At 54.5% G+C, this 19,224-nt stretch overlaps 6 protein-coding genes across 6 annotated transcripts; 3 read left to right on the top strand and 3 right to left on the bottom strand.

Moving 5' to 3' along the window:
- Positions 1-74: 74 nt before the first annotated feature.
- On the bottom strand, positions 75-1,654 carry PG985_013540 (uncharacterized protein; the record flags this gene model as incomplete). The annotated part of the gene is made up of 4 exons (XM_066833306.1): positions 75-559; positions 621-685; positions 770-1,161; positions 1,457-1,654. 4 exons carry the CDS (start codon positions 1,652-1,654, stop codon positions 75-77), a joined length of 1,140 nt encoding a protein of 379 aa, XP_066678046.1.
- A 2,801-nt stretch (positions 1,655-4,455) lies between these two features.
- On the top strand, positions 4,456-5,649 carry PG985_013539 (uncharacterized protein; the record flags this gene model as incomplete). Its single annotated transcript, XM_066833305.1, has 1 exon — positions 4,456-5,649. One exon carries the CDS (start codon positions 4,456-4,458, stop codon positions 5,647-5,649), a length of 1,194 nt encoding a protein of 397 aa, XP_066678045.1.
- Positions 5,650-6,409: 760 nt separating this feature from the next.
- Positions 6,410-7,834, top strand: PG985_013538 (uncharacterized protein; the record flags this gene model as incomplete). The annotated part of the gene is made up of 1 exon (XM_066833304.1): positions 6,410-7,834. One exon carries the CDS (start codon positions 6,410-6,412, stop codon positions 7,832-7,834), a length of 1,425 nt encoding a protein of 474 aa, XP_066678044.1.
- A 147-nt stretch (positions 7,835-7,981) lies between these two features.
- PG985_013537 (uncharacterized protein) lies at positions 7,982-10,249 on the bottom strand (the record flags this gene model as incomplete). Its single annotated transcript, XM_066833303.1, has 2 exons — positions 7,982-9,934; positions 10,010-10,249. 2 exons carry the CDS (start codon positions 10,247-10,249, stop codon positions 7,982-7,984), a joined length of 2,193 nt encoding a protein of 730 aa, XP_066678043.1.
- A 3,381-nt stretch (positions 10,250-13,630) lies between these two features.
- PG985_013536 (uncharacterized protein) lies at positions 13,631-14,858 on the bottom strand (the record flags this gene model as incomplete). Its single annotated transcript, XM_066833302.1, has 3 exons — positions 13,631-14,185; positions 14,281-14,479; positions 14,575-14,858. The coding sequence occupies 3 exons, from the start codon at positions 14,856-14,858 to the stop codon at positions 13,631-13,633; spliced, it is 1,038 nt and encodes a 345-aa protein (XP_066678042.1).
- A 1,437-nt stretch (positions 14,859-16,295) lies between these two features.
- PG985_013535 (uncharacterized protein) lies at positions 16,296-17,885 on the top strand (the record flags this gene model as incomplete). Its single annotated transcript, XM_066833301.1, has 2 exons — positions 16,296-17,414; positions 17,718-17,885. 2 exons carry the CDS (start codon positions 16,296-16,298, stop codon positions 17,883-17,885), a joined length of 1,287 nt encoding a protein of 428 aa, XP_066678041.1.
- Between the last annotated feature and the right edge of the window lie 1,339 nt (positions 17,886-19,224).

The raw sequence follows: 19,224 nt of genomic DNA, 5'->3' as shown, positions 1-19,224 counted from the left end.
TGGAGTGTGTAGGTAAAAGCTTTTGATATATACTTGAAGTCATGTTCGTTCGATGACATCATGGCCATATGGATTCACAACAATGGTTTCATTGTGGAGGATGTGTCAGCCCATTTCTCGTAGGTAGTGCCTTTCTCCAGGTCATTGATATCCTCACGTGAGAAACGCCAAGTGCCGGTACTAAGCCGCGGCAGTGTGGGAGCGGTGGAAGCCGGCCGGACCGGAAGCTCATGGTGATTGCCATGGTCCTGAATCCACACGCTCGGCACGGTGCTCGTGGTCATACTTAGACGTATCGACGTTTTGGGTGAGGAAGATGAGCTGGGTCGTAGCGCTACAGCAACAAGGGGGCACTTTTCCGGCGCCACCAGTGGTGATGCGATGAGACTGGGGCACGGTAGCCCAGGTATCCCGGATGAACCCCTGGTGACAGCTGCCGTTCTCAAGCCGAGCTTTCGGGACATTAGCCGAAATAGCGGTTTGAGGGTGGCGAGACTGCCCGCCGTGACGGCCAGCCCAGACTCGACAGCCGACCAGATCGCGATGTCCAAAGTGTCAACTGATGCATGAGAGTCAGTGACTATGTCTTTTATTTGCACATGGGGCATCGATTGGCTTACATAGGAAGTCCGGCTGGGTAAGGTCGTCGAGGTAGGCGAACCGGACAGCAACTCCAACGCTTGCGCTGTTTGGGGAAAGATCATGTTAGCCCACAGGCTCAAAATGCATCAAAGAGGTACACGAGTAGCCCAAAATAAATAAAACTCACACTAGACCGGAGAAGATAAGAAAGCTGAGTCCAAACTTGGTCTTGAGGCTCATCTTGAGCTTCCACACAATCACGAGCGGCAGGACGACGAGGGTCAGGTCAATGAGCAAGGTACCGGCGCTAAAGATGTAGGCGAGGTCCCTGATCACGCGGCCGTGGATACACGAGCTCTGGCCGACGCCCGGGACCTCTTCCCAGAAGGCGCTGATTGGCGTGCACTGGAACATGGTGACGAGTATGAAGGCACCGCAGCTGCCTGCCGTGAGTACTGTGATAGCCCGGGCAGTCCAGGCGTGGTACCGGTTGGTCGTGACGCGAAGTATGAAGACCCCGATGGAGATTTTGGAAAACATCATGGTCGCGCCGTACCAGATGTAACAAAGCCACCAGAACTATGCAGGAGGCCCCATATTGTTAGTGCCAACAAGATCTGAGCGAGGTAGCGGATGGAGATCTAGAATAGTCGAGATAATTCTCTTGTTTACCTGTCTAGCTCGCACTCGATCGACTGTCGGGAGGGCACCTTCGTGCCTCCCAGTACCATAATGGATACCGGCTATTGTGCAGGCACAGAACAAAGTGAAGAATACCTGATCCATGTCCCATCGTCAGTCAGAACCATCATAGTATGAAACTTCACAGATGCAAAACAGGTGCAAATCGCCCCTGATAAGAATATGTCTTTACTCCACGGTTTCGCCAGGCGCCTTCACTCACATAAGCTATCAACATGAACCAGTCATCAACTCCGAAAGCTTTGACAATGCCGATTCGGGTATAGCATCGCATGGCGTTGGCCGCCGTGGCGGTGACAAGGAAGGTAATGACAACAGCCAGAAGCTGCGGTCCACGGTTCTCGCTAGAGTCCATCAGGTTTATTGGCATACTATATACTGTATACTGCTGGTGGGTCGCGATGATGGCAGTGGTGGCGATGTGGCCGATGAAATGGTATAGGAAAGGATTGCCAGACCAGCAGCTCTAATAAGCTGAGCGCGGCGGGGTTTGATTTGCGCCCTGTCGTTTTGATCGCGAGTAGATCTGGGAAGATAGATCTCGGTAGCAACTTCCGCTTGGCAAAGCGATGGTGGCGACTCGTCTAAATACCCCAAAAGTTTCCGGAGGAGAGCTGGGCATGGTGCCTCCTCTGGTGAGGTATGCAGGGGCCAACTCAGCTGTGCATAGTGCGCTGCAGCCCACATCGACGGAAGCTCGGCTGACTTTGACTCTGTATCCTGCAATGTAGAGTCTGTCGATCCGAAGAGGTCTTACTCATCTGCTTCAGGTTGAGCTCATTCCTCATCCGAGAGGGTGCATGATAGGAACACGCGAATGCATTTCCCAGCACCGGCGGGCCACGTGCAGTAGCTGCACTGCCTAGTGCAATCCTCGAACTTCAACTAACCAGGCAGTGGAAAGGTACAAGACTGGCTTCTTGATAAGAAGCACGAAGAAATATGGCAGCAAGTATGTCAAGACGTTTTGGCGTTACGTGCACCGAATGATGGAGTTGTATTGAGTTTAAAACTCATCGGCCGTCGAGCTTCTTGGATCCTATCGTGTCATCCGGCTTTTGCAATAGGTTTCGGAGAATATGCTCCTATATTCTGCAAATCCCGAGTTCGCTTTTGTGCCACGATGACAAGACGACAGCTGCATATCAATGATCGCGACCCATCGGGCACGTCCTTCAGGCACACGTGTTCTGGACTTCCGATACAGCCGTGTGATCCCAAAGTGAGGTTATCCGGGAATGTCGTTCATCTTGTCTGCCAGCCTGTGCGCTCAAAGTTCCCGAAAACATCGTGTTCTGACAGCCATGGGGGCGGAGCTAGCGGAATCTTGAGGCTCTGCGGGAGGCTCTGCGGCTCTGCTACCGCCAAACAACGGACGAGCTGAAACATGACGGATGACCTAAGCTCGAGCCTGGACCCGTACTGTGGAGTCCGCGGCTCACTGGCTAATGTTGGAAAAAGTGCTCCGCTCTCACCATCTTGGGGAGCAGCATTCAGGCATTGGAATTTCACACCTCTGTCGCAGCCTTCAATTAGAATTTTGATGAATCGACGAATCTGCTTCCTGATTTGCGTGCGCGTTATCAGACCAATGCAAGCTGTCGCCATCTTTACCTTCAGGCTTCGGCGTATGTGATGTACTTCATTTGACCCTCCCGCGCCGCGATCGCAGGGAGATGCATGTGCAGATTATCTTGAGATGGCTACGGACATGAAAATGATGTCACAGCAGCTCTGAAGATCGAGATTTTATGGCGCACTCCAAGATCTATATATAGGCGAAAACGAAGATAGATGGCAGATGTATGTGGATATCCGAAGCTTGTATCCGCAGCAAGACGGCATTTTTGCAATGAAGTGCAAAGAAAGAGCAACTGAAATGATTCGTCTTGCACCTTGCCGCGTGTTCCGTTGCTGGCTAAAGCATTCGTATTGGACCAAGTTGAGTAGTCGCGTACAGCGCAAGTGCAATCGACACCAGCATTTCAGAAGAAATGCCCGACCCTAACGGAGCTCATGAAATACCAGCATAGGAGGCAGGCAGCAGAAGCCGGCCAACATCCAAGGACAACTCGATGGGCCGTGTGGATGCTGATGGCCATTTCAAAGTTAGGTTGACGTAGGGAATGAGATCAGGCACGCCCACAGCAAAGCCAGCAAAGAATTGACAGTTGTGATGGCGTTGGGGTGTTGAAACTGGGAAAAGGGACCTCGGTCTCCTGATTACAGTGGAGAGTGTCGCAGTGCAGCTGGGTTGGGCAGCGCAGGAACACCTCTGACTTGGAAAGACCCTGACTAACCAGATGCAGATCTAGCAGCAAAAGCCACCATGTAGGTACCATTCGGCAACATAGGCTTACGTGCACTTGATACTTGGTAGTATTTGCATCGTACTACTGGGTCAACATACAGATTTTTCTTTTTGTCGACTGTTGAAATAATAGTCGCATTTGAAGGCTGGACGGACTGTTTTGGTACTGAGATTGGTCAACTGGTTATGCGCTCGGGAGGGAGTCTCGTCAAAAGTTCGTACTTGCCAGGGCTGTGTTGGAAGTGGTGCGACCCGGAAAGTCAGCCACTCCCCGCCAGCCACAACAGCTGAGCCTCGTCAGGGTTCATCAGTCGAGTCAGGGTGGTTCATGCCCAATGAAAAGTCGACCCGCCCAACCGCCATGCCGGTCTACCCGCCCTACGCGCCCCCCAGCACGCGCCCGCCCTCTCGCCCCGTCGCCGCGAATGACATTGACACAGCGCACCCAGCCCCACCAGTACCGCGGTGAGCGTGGATGACTGACGATGGCCGATTCACCAGGAATGGAGACCGGGGGATGGGGCCCATTGCACAACTCAACCTGCAGCAATGATCGTATGGGGGTGGGTTTCCATGAAATATTTCTTGCGCTGCCCTCTGGGCCCTGACCCCGACGGTTCCTGCATTCTTTCCCTTCCTACTTTCACTTGCTTGCTCCAACGCTCGCTATTTTGACCAAGACACGCGACACCAGATTTTGTTCTGGCATACCAACAACACAATGGGTTTCGTTCCCAACACCCCGGAGTCCTTGATGGGCCGCTCCGACTCCAAAAACCCCGAGACAACATGTAGAGGCATCACCGGCAGCGGTCGACCATGTCGTCGCCCGCTGGCCTCCTCCCCAGGGGCCTCGCCCAATGCCTCCCCCCGCGAAAGGCAAACATCTGCGCGTCGACGACCCAGGAAATCCCGATGCGTACTGCCACCAGCACCGCGACCAAGCTAGTCTTTCGGCGCAGTCGAGCCCTGGACCGAGACCGAACAACCAGCCGATTCTCGAGGACCCTCGCGAGAGCGTGGAGACGCTCATGGACCGCCTCGGCATCGTGGAGCAGCAGCAGCAGCAGCAACAGCGACCGAATCACCGGCCGCAGTCCTCCCAACACGGGCGGCCCAGTCACAGCGACAACGAGAAGTACGACGAACCCGCTGAAACGAGACCCCACAGACGCTACACGAAACCAAGACTGCTGTTTGGCTACTTGTGCTGCTTCCGGATACCCATCGTCGAAGAAGGACGACCGTCGCGCCCGGCAGCCATGCCCGTACAATCAGAGCCCACAAGCCACGCGCCCGCGTCGAACCAGTACCTGCAGCCGCCTGGGTCCTCAGCGGGCGGACGCCCGAGTCTAAGCTCGGCACCTGCGAAGATGTCCTCGGCTGCCTCGACCAAGTCGCAGACGTCGCAATATCTGTCGCTCATCCCGCCCAACACCTCGCCCGAGGTGGCGTCCCATCTCATGGCCGAAATGGCCAAGCCCATCTCCAAAAACGACGAGGCCGGCTACATCTACATCTTCTGGCTGACGCCGGAGTCGGAGTCCGCGGATGAGCCCGCGGAGGCTGCCCGCGAGCTGCTGGCGCCGCCCTCTCGGGGTGGCCGGCCGCGACGAGCCAGCGACGCGCTGGAGTCGTACGCCATGAAGCGCAGCCCCACGGTCGGGGGCAACACCTCGCGCTCCATCGGCGGCAACAACAACAATAACAAGAAGACGATCCTGCTCAAGATCGGGCGCGCCAACAACGTGCAGCGCCGGCTGAACGAGTGGAAGCGGCAGTGCGGCTTCAACATCTCGCTGATCCGGTACTACCCCTACGTGCCGACGGCGGCGCCGACAGAGGTGCGCAAGATGCCGCACAGCCACAAGGTCGAGCGGCTGATCCACATTGAGCTTGAGGGGCTCGGCATGCGCGTGACCGACAAGGGCAACTGCGAGTCGTGCGGGCGCGCGCACAAGGAGTGGTTCGAGGTCGAGGCCAGCCGCAAGGGCATCGAGCTGGTCGACGAGGTGGTGCGCCGCTGGTCGGACTGGGACGAGACTCGGGTTTAGAGGAGAGGGGAGGAGAGGTTACTACTGCATATAGAGAGAGAGACTAAGACTGGATTGCATTACATTGCATTACATAGATATACTCCTCCGTATGGGAGGCAGGCGATGCTGGCTTTGACCAGTTCATGCATGATACTTGCAGATCGCATTGGCATGGCATGGATATGGCGTTTTATCTGAATTGACACATTTGAGGATTTTCCTTCCTCGCCAACTGGACGATTTGGTATTCCTTGGACACGTGATCCATCCCCCTTGGTTTCCTTTGCTGAGACCCAATTGCCCGGTTACTCGAATCAAGCTTTGCAAAAGTTATGAACCAGGTAACACGCCGCAGTGAGTGGTAACCGCGACCCACCAGACAGTTTCCAGCAAGCTCGTACCAAGCTTTCGGAGATCCAGGGGCTGCGCAAAGGTCAAGGAGAGTTGGTTGACCTTTACTTATATGATTGAATAACCGTCTACGTCGAATCGTCGAATTGGTATTGGCTTCTTGCAGAAGATGTTAAGAATTTCTATGTTGCTTATCCTCGAGCCAGATTTTGCTACTGTAATTGTGAATGTCGCGCAGCGCAGGTGGCTTGTAAGTGAGTGCACTGACAGCAAGCGTTAGAAATCCCACATCGAATACAAATCTTAAAAGAAGTATAACGGCTCTCTGTGTTATCGGAGAAACAATACATTTTCAATATTATATATATGTGTTCTGATTCCCGTCAAATTCTCTAGCAAATAGCCAATCGCCCTGATCATCATCAAAATGGAGCCTCCATGCCTAGCCAAGGAGATGAGCCGATTATCCCTGACGGGAAGAGAAGAAACTTCGAACCCCGCCCCGGTGCCAGTGGCTCGGCCGGCTTCCCGCCTGACAGGGCTCCCAGAAGAGTTGATCGTCATGATATGCAAGCAAGTTGTTGCCACCCCTGAAGCTTTCGTCTGCCTGAGCCAAACCTGCCGAAAGTTGAGGCGTATCTCCGACGGCGTCGAGTTCAAGGACCACCACAAATGGCAGGTGGCCAGCCTGCAAGCAAACTGGTCCTCGTACTGGACCGCACGTTTTCCCTCCGCGACCGACCCCAGGCCGACCTGGCTGCTGCCGTCCTGGCTTACCCGTGGTCCCGACGATGCCAACAAATCCAAGCTGGGCGACCTGCTCCGGCGCGACCTGTTCTGCGCCGGGTGCCGGTCCCCCTCGAGCCCCCGCCGCGGCGTCCGTCTCCCGCCCTTCCTGTGCAACAGCGAGCTCTGCCAGAAGCGCCCCTGCGGCCACTGCCCCGGCAACCCCGAACATCCCGGCTGGCAGTTCCTGGCGGACGGGACCTGCCTCCGCACGGCCGCGCTCATCCGCACGTGCCCCCACCGGACGGTGTCGGCGCAAGAGGCGTGGAACACCCCGCCTTCCGAAAGCATCTACGACAGCCATTGCGAAGGGTCCCCCCAACAGACGAGCTGCGAAGAATGCGACGGCAAGACCAGGATCATGGTGCCGGGCTTGTGGGACGCCGGGCCGAGCCTGTCCTACTTGGGCATCACCACCGACTGGCATCTGACGCTCGACAAAGAGGAACAACACAGCCCCCTCATCGCCGCCGAGCCGGGCCGCCTCGACGACGGATGCCAGCTGGCCGCGCGGCTCGTGGACCGCTTCCGGCTGCACGAGCGGCTCTACATCTGCCCGCACCACCCCATCGACGGCGACCGGGCGCGGTGCATCGCGCAGCTCGCCCCCCTAGTGCAGGGCCTCTTAGCCCGGATCGCCCGGGCAGACCAGCGCGGCCTCCTCGAGCACCAAATCTGGGTGGCGCACTACGTCAAGTGCGCCTACTGCAACGCCAAGGTGGGACTCGGAGGCTGGCCCCACCGTCCGGAATACCTCAAGCTCTTCCGGGGCCACTGGTGGGAGCCACCAAGGCCCCAGCGGTCCCCCGGCCCCGGCCCCGCGTGGATCGTCAACCACTTCCACCGCCAGCCCACCGTCGCCCTGGCCTCCCTCCTCGAGGCGGTCGAGCTGCCGCGGGACTACCCACATGCACGGCACCCGCGCCTCCGGCACCTGACTTGGTGCGAAGACGCGGCGTGCGCGACGAACCGCCGGGCGGCGCACCTGCCGGTTATGCTCTCGCGGGTGACGGAGGAAACAATTGCGCGACAGCAGTACACGACTTCTTTCTGTAGGGGCTCATAGGGCCAGCTGGTGCCGACTTCGAGTCAATAGTCATGGCGGTTCACCCTATGTTGAAAAATGAAAGTATATTTGAGTAGGAATAGTCAAGCCAGATAGCTGTGTCTATAAAATTGAGTATCGCCTACTTGTGCCCGTCGTAAGCATGATTCAACCCAGGACCAAATCAAACTCTTCCAGGCCAGGATGGTTATCCCAGGCACTCCTTTCTACTACCCCACTGGCCTGTCTGTACGCTATTCCATTATTCCATTCGATCCACAAAACCGCGTAGTAGTCCCTGTACACAAGCTCATTCTTGCTCCAGTATGCCGCATATTCGTCCCTTTCTTCCCCGTTCGCTGCTGTCTTGACCGGATCTCCTACGCCTTCCCACAGAGGATCATCTCCAATCAGGGTCCTTCGGCATATTGCTGCAAGCTCAATCCTGAAACCAACCCCGTCGTCCACAGGAATAAGCGAGAAGTCACTTTCTGTGTGAAGCCAGGTATGGCCTACATGATTGCCACAATCATCTCGTAGATACAGCTTTGGGCTGGTAGTGACGTCATCCTGAACCGGGAGGTTCTCTGGAAACCTCTCGGAGACATGCATGTGTACCCGCGTCGTCCTCCCAAAAAGATACGGCATTTGCGATGGGATTGCGGTGCTGTTATTGGAACCTGTGTCATGTGTTGGAAGATGGTACCAGAACGTCTTGTGGGGGACGCTGTCGTGGCGGAAAACGTGCCTCCCACAGCCAGGCGGTTTGGTGTTTCTTTGGGAAGGTGCAGGGGCAAGCTCCTCGCTTGTCCAGCCGGGAGGGGGCGGATATGGGTTGCAATGCAGCGGACGTCTATGGAACCAGGAGGCTATGGGGCGACGCTGAAGTCCATGCGGCTCATGGCCGGCATACCACGTTGTGATTGAATGCGTTTGTGATAACTTCGAAGCATTTACCTCGAACCCGATTTCGTCCCCGCAGCAACTGACCTGACCTTGCCATCCAACCCACGACCACGAAGGTAGATGAGCAGTCATGGACTCCAGTTGCTGACTTGGCGTACTTCGCCTTCTTAGTTCAGTGTCCGATAGAAGAGGTTTCCACCATAAAGCCAAGTCGAAGAACATGACGGGTAGCCCAAAGAGGAAGCCACCATCAAATCCTCGACCGAGAACCGCAAGCATTCCCGATATAGCCCTGAGGGCATCGGAATCATGCGTCAAGTCTCGGTGGTTAAAGTCGCGTCCAATCGACCAGTACGTATACAGGTCTGGGAGGCCATGAGCGGTGAGGTACACTGCAGCGTCACTTTCCTCGCTCGTTTCTGTCATGGGGCGCTGCTCATCCCATGTGGCGCATCCGCATTCCCAGTGAACCCTGCTGTCCACGAATATGAGTTTTCGAGCACTCATCGTGTATTCTTGAAACGTCCACCCGCGTTTTCTGTACGCTGTCCCGCGCGTTTTGTCCATATATTCATATGCGGGAAGCTGAATTAGCGTATGGTGAGCGAATTTCAACAGGCGTTGATTTGATATTCGGGCCGCAGCACCTGGCGCACCGGGTATCCCGTGGTCACCGTCGCCCTCTGCAGCAACGATGGTCAATAACGCGCTCCCGTATATTGCTCCCATCCTGTCCATCTCCGTGTCCTTGAAGTCTTCGTCATCTTGAGGAATGCACAGTGTATCCACCCATAGATATCGCTCATTCATACCCTCCACGAGCTGCATAGATTGAGATACTACGGCAGGAAGTCGAGCCTTTATGTCTGCCTGGTCGAGATATCCGGGTTTCTGGAGGTCTGACAGTGCTGCTTTGCGAGTCTGGTATGTCGGTCTCTTGCCCCATTGATAGCTCAAGCAAATATAGGCGCCACCTTCGTTGCCAGGTACAAGGCATTTGCGTCGGGTGTCGATCAGCCACGCAGGCTTGGTTTGATCGATCATCCATAAATTGCCACACGGCTGACCGTGATCGCTGATGCACTGGTTCTTCCAGAAGTTGATCAACCCCATGTCAAACCAAGGACTCGTTGCAAGCGAGAATCGACTTGGATGATCTTCAAGACCCACCCCCTGGACGATGCCTAACTTCAAGAAAACGAGGCCGGGGAAATCCTAGATGGAATCTTCCACTGAAATTGCTATGCTGTAGAGTCCCGCGTCTGAAGGTATAAAAAGTTTCCGGAAGACTTCTTTGTGGACTGAACAATCCATGGCCAAGATTTCGGCGATGTTCAGGCCGGTTTCGAGGAGTCGCTCCCTTTCGGCGTTTTTCTCGGTGATGAGGTCCCAGAAGAGGTCGCACACTGAGCATAGGAGATATATCCCATCCAACTCTGTCGGGGTCCAGCCGAGAGGACGCTGTTTTATGTCCGACGTTGAGATGGCTAGTTGAGCTGGCATCATCGGTGAATTCATAATGGACTCCATATTTGTTATTATTTGTCTCTGAATTGACCTGGAACTCCGCTTCTTAACAAGTATCCATTCCTGACATCAGTGCTAGAGGATGATACCTATCGACTCTTGGTGTTAGCAAATGCTCTTCTTGGGGTGAACGGGATGTCTTTGGAGGAAATAATGGAAACTTCTTGAATAAGTTTTAGGAACACTGGGATAATGTGGAATAAACACCGGATGAGGAAGGGATAAGCACCGAAAGTCGCTTACCACGGGGGCACTGACGGGTATCGAGAGCCAACGTGAATGCGAAAATACGAATGTTGTAACGAGCTATGTTACCATACCGGAACCATCTAATTGAATGGAATGCTGGGATGGCGAGCTGAGAGAAATATATGGGTTGTTCATGAGCTAACATGTTTTGTGCACCAATATAATTGGTTCCCCTTGGAGATGTCTGGCATACGCGCAACACGAGTCGAGCTCCCCTCCGCAGCTTGCCACGTATGATGAAACGATAGCATAGCGGGGACGATGCGGCAAGGGGCTAGTCCTGATCTGCTCGGGATTACATAATCCGGCCAGGAGCCGAGTGATACTGGGGATAGTGGTCACGGCCAAACACCCGCTATAAGCATGGCGGGTATCTAATGACTGCGCTTGTCCTTCATTTGCGGCGACGAGAAATTCGCCCAGTGGTGATACCAAGTTTGGCATGAGCCTCTTCATGGAAAAGCACCTCCCTGAAACACACAACAGCTGGGCATCTATTCCTGGACGCTATAAACAATATTGCCATTCCACAGATGCTGCCATCACGCATGACTATCACCACCACTGCTCATATCAACAGGCCTACATTGGCCCCCTGAATCCCATGAATGCATCCAGCAAACAGTAACAGGAAATGAATTGGTAGTGAGTGATCTTGGAGAGAGCATATTGGACTGAATCGTTTGTGGCGTAGCGTAGAGATTGCGTTCAGTAAAGGGCAGGAAGGCTTGGTATGAGCCGTAGAATGGCTAAAGTATAACATCTTGACACTTGTTTTAACGCAATCTGTGAAATCATCTGGCTCCTTGAAGCGCGGCCCCTGGGTCAAACTCCATGAATTCAGTAGACTCTCAGAGTATGGACGCAAACTCTACATTCCATGATGACCATACCACCAACAGAATCCCACTCAAATGAGCTTGAAGTTTTCAGAATACAAAGTCTAAATGGGAAGCCAAAGTCTAGATAGGAAGAAAGTATGGATCAAGAGCACGTGTGGTTGCAAATCTCTTCCAACGCCAGCAGTATAAGAAGGCCACTCGCCCGCCGTCTCGTCTGACCTGAATTATTTCCTCCTCAGGTCTGCCCTCGGTCCCGAGTACGACCTTAAACTGCGATCGCCATCCAGCTTGCAACGTCGGTCATCTGTCAACGAGGTTTGGTTACCCTCATGACCAGCAATGTAAGCCGGGTGGTCCGTCACTCCTTTAGTTTTGCTTTTTATGTTTTCTTCTGCGCTGGATCGTCTCGACGAGGTTTACAAGTATGTTCATTCCCTTCAATTGCTACCGATCTGGATCTCCAGGACTCAATTAACCATCTTTTCCGCACCAGTTCATTCATACACGACCGTGTCATCAATTGGGTACACCGGAACTTGGTGGATCTTCCAGTATGGCGGACCAAGTGTGTTAGCTGCTGCGCACCTTCCCCGGGCAGGCACGCCTGCGGCAACTGCGCACCTGCCGCAACTTCCAGCAAAAGCTTCACATTCAAACAGACACGCCAGCCAACTGCGCCAAACCCCCAAGAGCCCGCATCGACGAGTGAGTTCGAGCCCCAGCCAAAGCATCACCATCCCATTCGTTTTGCAATTCATTCCAAGCCCTCCTTGCCAGGAAAAGTAGCAGAAATTGACAAAAAAATAACAACACAGGTCATTCCCGAGCCCTCACGGATCTCGGTACTACTCCTGCCCAATCGTGCTTAATCATTGGAGATCGGACGGGATCCGGTGTTTCCACGATGGTATGGTCGTTAAACCTTATGCAACGTCGAGACAGGGAAGCCGACTCCCAGATCCAGTCGTCAAGCGAAAACAAGGGGTATCACAAACGCGCTCGCTAAATGACCAAATCATGCCATCAGACTTTCACTGGGCAACCCTGCCCGCTACCCTCGGTTGATGAAAAAGTCGTAGATTTAGATATATAAGGTCCTCTGCGCCTCCCTGTACTCCCATTGGCCAAATGACAGGTGGGTACCGCGGTTCAGCCGAGGATTGCCCGCCCGCCCGTAGAGAATGTAGAGTTGGGAGGGAAAGTTCTTGCTGCCTGGGGCTGGGGGGCACCTCTCCCTTTTATATCAGCGGCGCGAGACCCCGACCCACCCACACCACCCCACGCTACACTCGCACAATTCGCCATCCACATGTAATCGTAGATCTTTGGACATGATTTCTGAATAGAACATCAATAGAATCAATCAATCAATATCACTTGTGTTCGCTTCATGGCTCCATTTGGTGGACGCGTCCGCGTTGAGGTAGTCCCGCTACTCTGCACCCTCGCGGCACTGTGACTGGCGCGCGATGTTGTGGTTCCTGATGACATCGTAACTCCCGCCGGCCTGTATCTCGAGCGCATAGTCCAGTGGGATATCGCGATACTCTGGAAATGTCACCTTACCATCGTCCTCCAGCACGTCTACCAGCATTTCTCCAACGAGATGATCCGTCTCTGTACTATTGTCCAACAGCAAATGCACCAGCACCGCTTCCTTCTTCGGGATGACGGCCTTCAAAAGGCTCCCCTCGATCTCTTTCGACCGTTGACGTCGGCGCCATGATCTGCCAGCAATTGCAATACCGTGGGCTCATAGCTCAAACGGCAACGCCATCCAACCTGTCACAGAGGCGAGGCTCTCCAGTATGAACTCAAGTCCACGGGGCATGCTTACCAGCTGAAGCTGCCTGGGCCGCGGAGGATGATAACCGGATCGAAGTTGGATTTGTAATAGGACCCCGTGGTCTAGGCGAATTCAATTATCCCGAGCATTCTATCCTGTGGTGAATCTACTTCAGCGATGGTCACAGCGGTGTCGATCCGACCGAATCCCCCAGCAGTCGCGCGGGCCATGTCCTACTCGCCTTCTTTGCTCGCTACGTCGCGAGGGAGTAAGGGGTGTTAAGTATCTCTATTGTCATTGTGTAAAGTGCCATCATGGGCTAAAACCATCTATCATCGTTATCAATTACCTACAAAAGCCCGCTGGGCTACGCACCCCGAAAAAGGGGCACCATGGGCAGCATATTACATATATATGTACAAGAAAATGACGTAAATCAATCATCACTCGGTCGCCGAAGATTGACTGACTTCTGCTCGCGAAAGGGGAAAGGATCGATCAAGACATTCAATGCCGGTAGTCCGGTAGCTCCGACCTGGCATCCCCGCTGTACATCTCATGCCGCCCCGGCACCATGGTGTTGTTCCCGGTCGGCACCGGGGAGGGTGTCGACTGGAGCGCCTCGTGTTTGGCCCTGGCATCCCAGTAGGCCGCGTCGCCCGTCGTCCCGTACGCATTGGTGGTAGCTGGCGGTTGCTGCTGTTGTTCGCCGTACCCGTACCCGGCGTTCGGCGCAAGCCCCTGTGATGTCGTCGTGTTCTGAGCCATGGCGGAGGAGGCGGCCCCTGCGGGAGGGAGAGAGGAAGAGGCTGTCGTCGGTAGCTCGGTCTTGCCGCGAGTCTTGTCGCGGCGCCTCCGCCAGAGCAGAAACCCGATCAGTCCCAAGAGCAGCACACCGACGCCGGCGCCCACGCCGATCCCGCCGCTCGCTCCTGCGGACAGGCCGTTGGAGCCCTCTGATGATGCCGGTTGGCTGGGTCCTGTTTCGGACGGCAACGACGGAGGTGCGTCTCCCGACGATGCAGAGGCCGAGATTCCAGGTGTCGATGCCGATGTTGGAGACTAAAATCTGTTAGCATTGGACTTCACGTTCCCAACCGGCTTGGCGCGAGTCGCGCATGGAAGGGGCGGAGCGCGGGTAGGCAATGAGAGCATACCGGCGTCTGGTAGACCATGGCTATGGCGAACAGGTGTTGGTCAGGGTCCTGCTTGGGTTGGTAGATCTTCTGGGTGTTGGCTTGAAAGTCGGTCATGGTAACGGTGGGGGACCCAGAGGTCCCATGTTTCGATATGCACCGAAACCAATCCAGATGGGGTCGGCTGAAGGGCTCAGGCACGCAGGAGAATGCATACGCGCTACAATGACGGTCAATCATCGAGTCAGCAACAACGCGGGATTGAAGAGGCATGGAACAAGTCTTGCATCATCGAGTGAGGCGCGAGACACGTACTTGGGACAGCATGTAATTGCACCCTCTTGACTCTTCGTGTTCGAGCAGGAGGCGGACGTGTAGTTCGGCGGGCACTGCGTGCCGACGTAGGTTCCGGTAGGCTCTCCCCGCGAAGGGAAGCAGTTGTCCGTCTGCGATGGGCCGCCCAGCACGGTTCGCGCATCCATTTGCCCTCCGTTCCACGACCAGATCCACCAATCCTTCGTATTGAGGCATCCTGCTTTGCTCGGAACCCAGTTCCCGGGCAGCGACGGCGCTGCCGTGGTCGTGTCGGGCGACGACATCCTTCCTCGACGCTTTGCACTGCAATCTACCCACTTGCGATGCCAATAAACCCAGCGCGGAGACGAGACGAGGCTGTAGGAGCTTTACGGTCGATGTTGATCAACAGATCTGTCGGTTGATGTATGGTCGATTTCACTCAACGCTCAAGCGACCGTTCGGAGAATTGGTTCTGGCGGCCAGTGGAAGAAGCATGGGGTTTCAGTCGCACGAGCAGGAAATCGGGGGGAAGAGCTCGCAGTGCCGGCAGGCATCCAGCAGATATTGCTTTTCAGCTCAAGGGCGATACCCGTCATTGGCGCAGTCCCGCTGCTCCTGCTGACCTGCTCGTGTTCCTTCTGCCCCCGCCCTCTGCCGCGGCGTATCGGACATTCTCATTGGCTCTTCCCTGCTTCAACAATAGAACCTGATGCGCAATGAGACTTGGCGTCATCTATCGTCTGCATGTCTCTGGTTCCATATCGCGCAGGGCATCTCAATACGCCGTATTGCCGGGTTACTGGTGCCCCCCTGTCGCCAGCCTTACGCTTACGCTTAGCTGCCGCCAACCGCTTAGATCAGCAAATGACCCCATTTCCGAGTCGCCAAATCGTGGCCAAGAACACCAATCAAAGAATACCGTTGCTTTTTGGGGGTTTGGGGGCAGAGAGCGGCTTGGCTGCATATCGAGATGCGGCGCGGTCGTGTTTCCCGTCGCACAGCCTGAACACAGCTGACGCGAGAGGCACAGCACCTCATAACACTCTGACCATGCGAATTTCAACGGCTGCCCACCATGTCAGCATCTCGGCGTAAGACGTGCATTACGCGACCGAAGGTGGGAAAGTTGATAGACGAGAAAGTCGCTCATTGGATTCTAAGCTAAATATGACACTGTCTCATGGAAAGCAATGTCCATATTGACGATGATATATTCGTCTCTCTTATTCATTCGGTGGGCCGTTAGGAAAATCGTGAATGCGAGCAGCCTGGCAGAAAAGAAATTAACTAGAACTTGGCGTGTACCCGCCCGGGGTTTGGTCAGTTAGGTAGTGCCCGCGGCCCGCTATCCAAAAAAAGGACCACTGTCAATTGAAGGACTCTGGCTTTTCTTACCCCCATCCCGATTTAAAGACGCCTCTCGACAGGCTTTACGATACGGAAGGTTTAAAAGTATTTGTCGTATCGCGGTCGGATAAACTATACTCACAGGATCTGTGCAGAGCTGCGCTATACTAATATGTAAAACGGTCGGATGGTGAAGGTTTACGCCATCGGGGCTTTTGCTCGTATCAAATCGAATCTTAGGAGACCGAAAAGAAAAGGTTGAGAGATGGAATGGATTACATCCCCTCCTCCACGTAAAACTTGTGTTTCTATTTCACACCGTCAACAATACAAATGTTCATTCGTATGTTCCAAATTTCAGACTCCCGTAATCCACTACTACAACCGCGATCATGGGGATCTTCTTCTTACCCAACGAACTTCTGCATCAGATAGTCCGTGAATTTTGTCGTCATTGTCAAGAAGGCACTGAACCAAGCAAGTTTCTTGTCGATGAACTTGATGACGATGACGACGCAGATATGTCAGGCAGGGACGATGGCGTAGTGGACAACCCTCAAGCCACTGGAGAGGGCGAAGAATGGAAGACACGAAACAAGGATGAGCTAAGGGCAATACTGGAAGCGCGGCAGACCTTGCTCAATCTTTGTCGGACCTGCTCCGTCTTCCGGGGCATAGCCCAGCCCTATCTATACCATCGTATTGAGATCCGGAAGTCCTCGACAACCAAGATGTCCTTGTTGCTAAGGACCTTGGTCTTGAGACCGAATCTTGCTGCCTCGGTCAAGCATCTTACCATTGGACCATGCTTTCCGGATGAACGAGATGAGCTGGTCGAAGAAAGGAGAATCTCACAAAATGTGTTGGAGACCGGCCTCATTGTTGCGATGCCGGGAGTCCGTCCCGATTGGCCTCCCATCGATACGAGTCGCTGTACGTCATACGCCGCAGTGGCGCAAATAGTCGTAGCTCAGACGCACTCCCTTGAGACATTCGTCTTGAGCGGGACTCTCGATAGTCCCTGGGAGTTCCTGGCCCATGTTGACCCGGGCAAGTGTAGCATGCCCCGGCTGCGCCAACTGGAGCTGTCCTGCGATCGCGACCCGTTCGACCTGGCCGACTACACCTACGCCTTCCAGCTTGCGCCCAACCTGGCCCGGCTACGCATCATCAACTGCAACGCCGTGTCGCGCCAGCTCAGCCTGGACCGCGTCCAGGCCCTGTGCATCACAGACACCGAGATTCCCCTCCCCGACATGGAGACACTCCTCGCCAGCTGCCGGGGCGGCCTCCGCGCCTTCTCCGGCTGGTTCATGTCGCCCAAGGGCGCCAAGGCCTCGCAGGTCGTCGAGCTCCTGCGCCGGCACGGCCACGGCCGCACGCTGGCCGACCTGGCGCTCGTGGCCGAGGCGGGCTCGCGCGAGGTCTGGGGCGACGAGCTCGACGCCATCGGCACGCCCCTCGACCGCTTCCCGTCCCTGCGGCGCCTCGTCCTGGACAACCGCTACGCGGTGGAGATCCGGCAAATGGTGTTGCCCGACGGCGGCGCCCGTCCACTTCGGACGGCGCCGCAGTCGCTGCGGTAAGCGACTTTCGGTGCTTATTCCTTCCTATTCCGGCGTTTATTCCACGATGTCCCAATGTCTTTTAAGGGATGGAATAACTGCTCATTCGTGAAGTTTTCATTATTCCCTCTTAAATTGTCCTGTTTATTTCGAGAATAAATGCTGACACCGAGAGTCGATAGGTCGCTGCAGATCAACGGGTTTGACATGGAGTTGTTGCATGAGCTGGATTTCCTGGCCAGTCGCAAGGGCGAGGGGGAGTACCCGCACTTGAAAGAGGTGGTCATGGTTTGCGTCGAGCCGTACAGCGAGTGGAACGATGATCGCCGCGACCGGCTGCGGGATCGTTTGGCGGAGGTGGGGGTTACGCTGACCGAGGGCAAGGTGAAGAGGCCGGGGTGGGTGGAGGAGTTGTAGCCGCGGGAAGGGCAGTTGAAGGGAAAGTAATATGTACATTAATATCCGCTTGTTTTAATTACTACCTATCCCATCTCCACACACGGTGTCTAGTTTGAACCTATGTTTCAACTCATTACCCAAGGACTTGGAGTTTGGATAGTCTTATTATAGTGCACATAATCATTCAGGCTTCATTGGCCGAGGCCTGCACGCATTCATTCGCAGCGATCTGATTCAGCTGCCACCATGCAACTATTCCATTATAGTTGATTGCGACACGCATTTCACCATATTCCTCGCCCCATACAGCGGGAGATAGATTTGGGGATGGGGGTTCTAAACTCATCCCGGATGTGTGGAAAAGGGGCAAAAGGGGGCGATTCCGGGCCACCTTTTGTCTTTGGTTCCGGGTCCTTCGCCGCTCTAATTTCAGATGACAGGTATTGGCGTTACGGTAGCAAGTATTGCGTGTCTGTGTGTTCAATCAGAGCGAAACTTATATTGTCACGGTAGACTCATCCACAGAGCGTATGTCAAGATATGATGATGCCCACCCAGGAAACTCATCATCCACTCATCGGATGCATGCAGCTGATCACCCCAGCGTGATGCAGGTCATTGTGATTTTGTTGACTGTTTCCAAAGTTCTATAAAACCCGGCCTCAACTGGCCAACCTCAATATTTCAGCCTCTAACAATCAAACACCTACTAAACCAAAATAACCCTGAAATATCACAGAATCTACTTGTTATCTAGCCTCCTATAACTGAACAAACTGTCTGGCTACGCGAGTTTACCTAGATTCAGCCAAACCGTATTGCAACAAAACGCCTCTAGTACTGCACTCCCAGAACCACTTTCCTATTCGGTCACTTGTTCTCTCAACATGGGTCGAAGCTGTTACGACACTACCGGCTGCCCTTAGCCTAAGCCCCAGCCCAAGCCTAGCAACTAGGCATGAGGCCAAGTGCACGATGGCGAAAATGACGGAAAATGCCACCAACTAGTTCAACATGGCAAAAGTGGCGGATGTTGTTTAGAGAAACCGTAGACGGCGTGGCATGAATAATAAGCCGTAAGCCCATCAACCTGAACTTGGTGTGAAAATGGCAAGTTGGGAAAGGTTCGTTGTCTCCCGCTGTTTTCGCCACCTTTGAATACTGAGCGGACACTCGTCAGGATACAAAGGAAACTTACACAAGCTGACCGTGAGTTGAACAGACACTGAAATGCTTCTGACTCACATACGACATTCTGGGATGCATCTCGGGCATCTGTGGTATGCTCTTCCTAGCGTCGTTCATGAATCCCGTAGTGTATCAGACACGATTTGGTCGAGTATCGACGCATGACAGG

Source organism: Apiospora marii, assembly GCF_038362585.1.
Source record: "Apiospora marii strain CBS 49790 chromosome Unknown utg000011l_segment0_segment0, whole genome shotgun sequence".
Lineage (NCBI taxonomy): Eukaryota > Fungi > Ascomycota > Sordariomycetes > Amphisphaeriales > Apiosporaceae > Apiospora > Apiospora marii.
The sequence above is the reverse complement of the archived record's forward strand: the minus strand, read 5'-3'. Positions and strand labels throughout refer to the sequence as shown.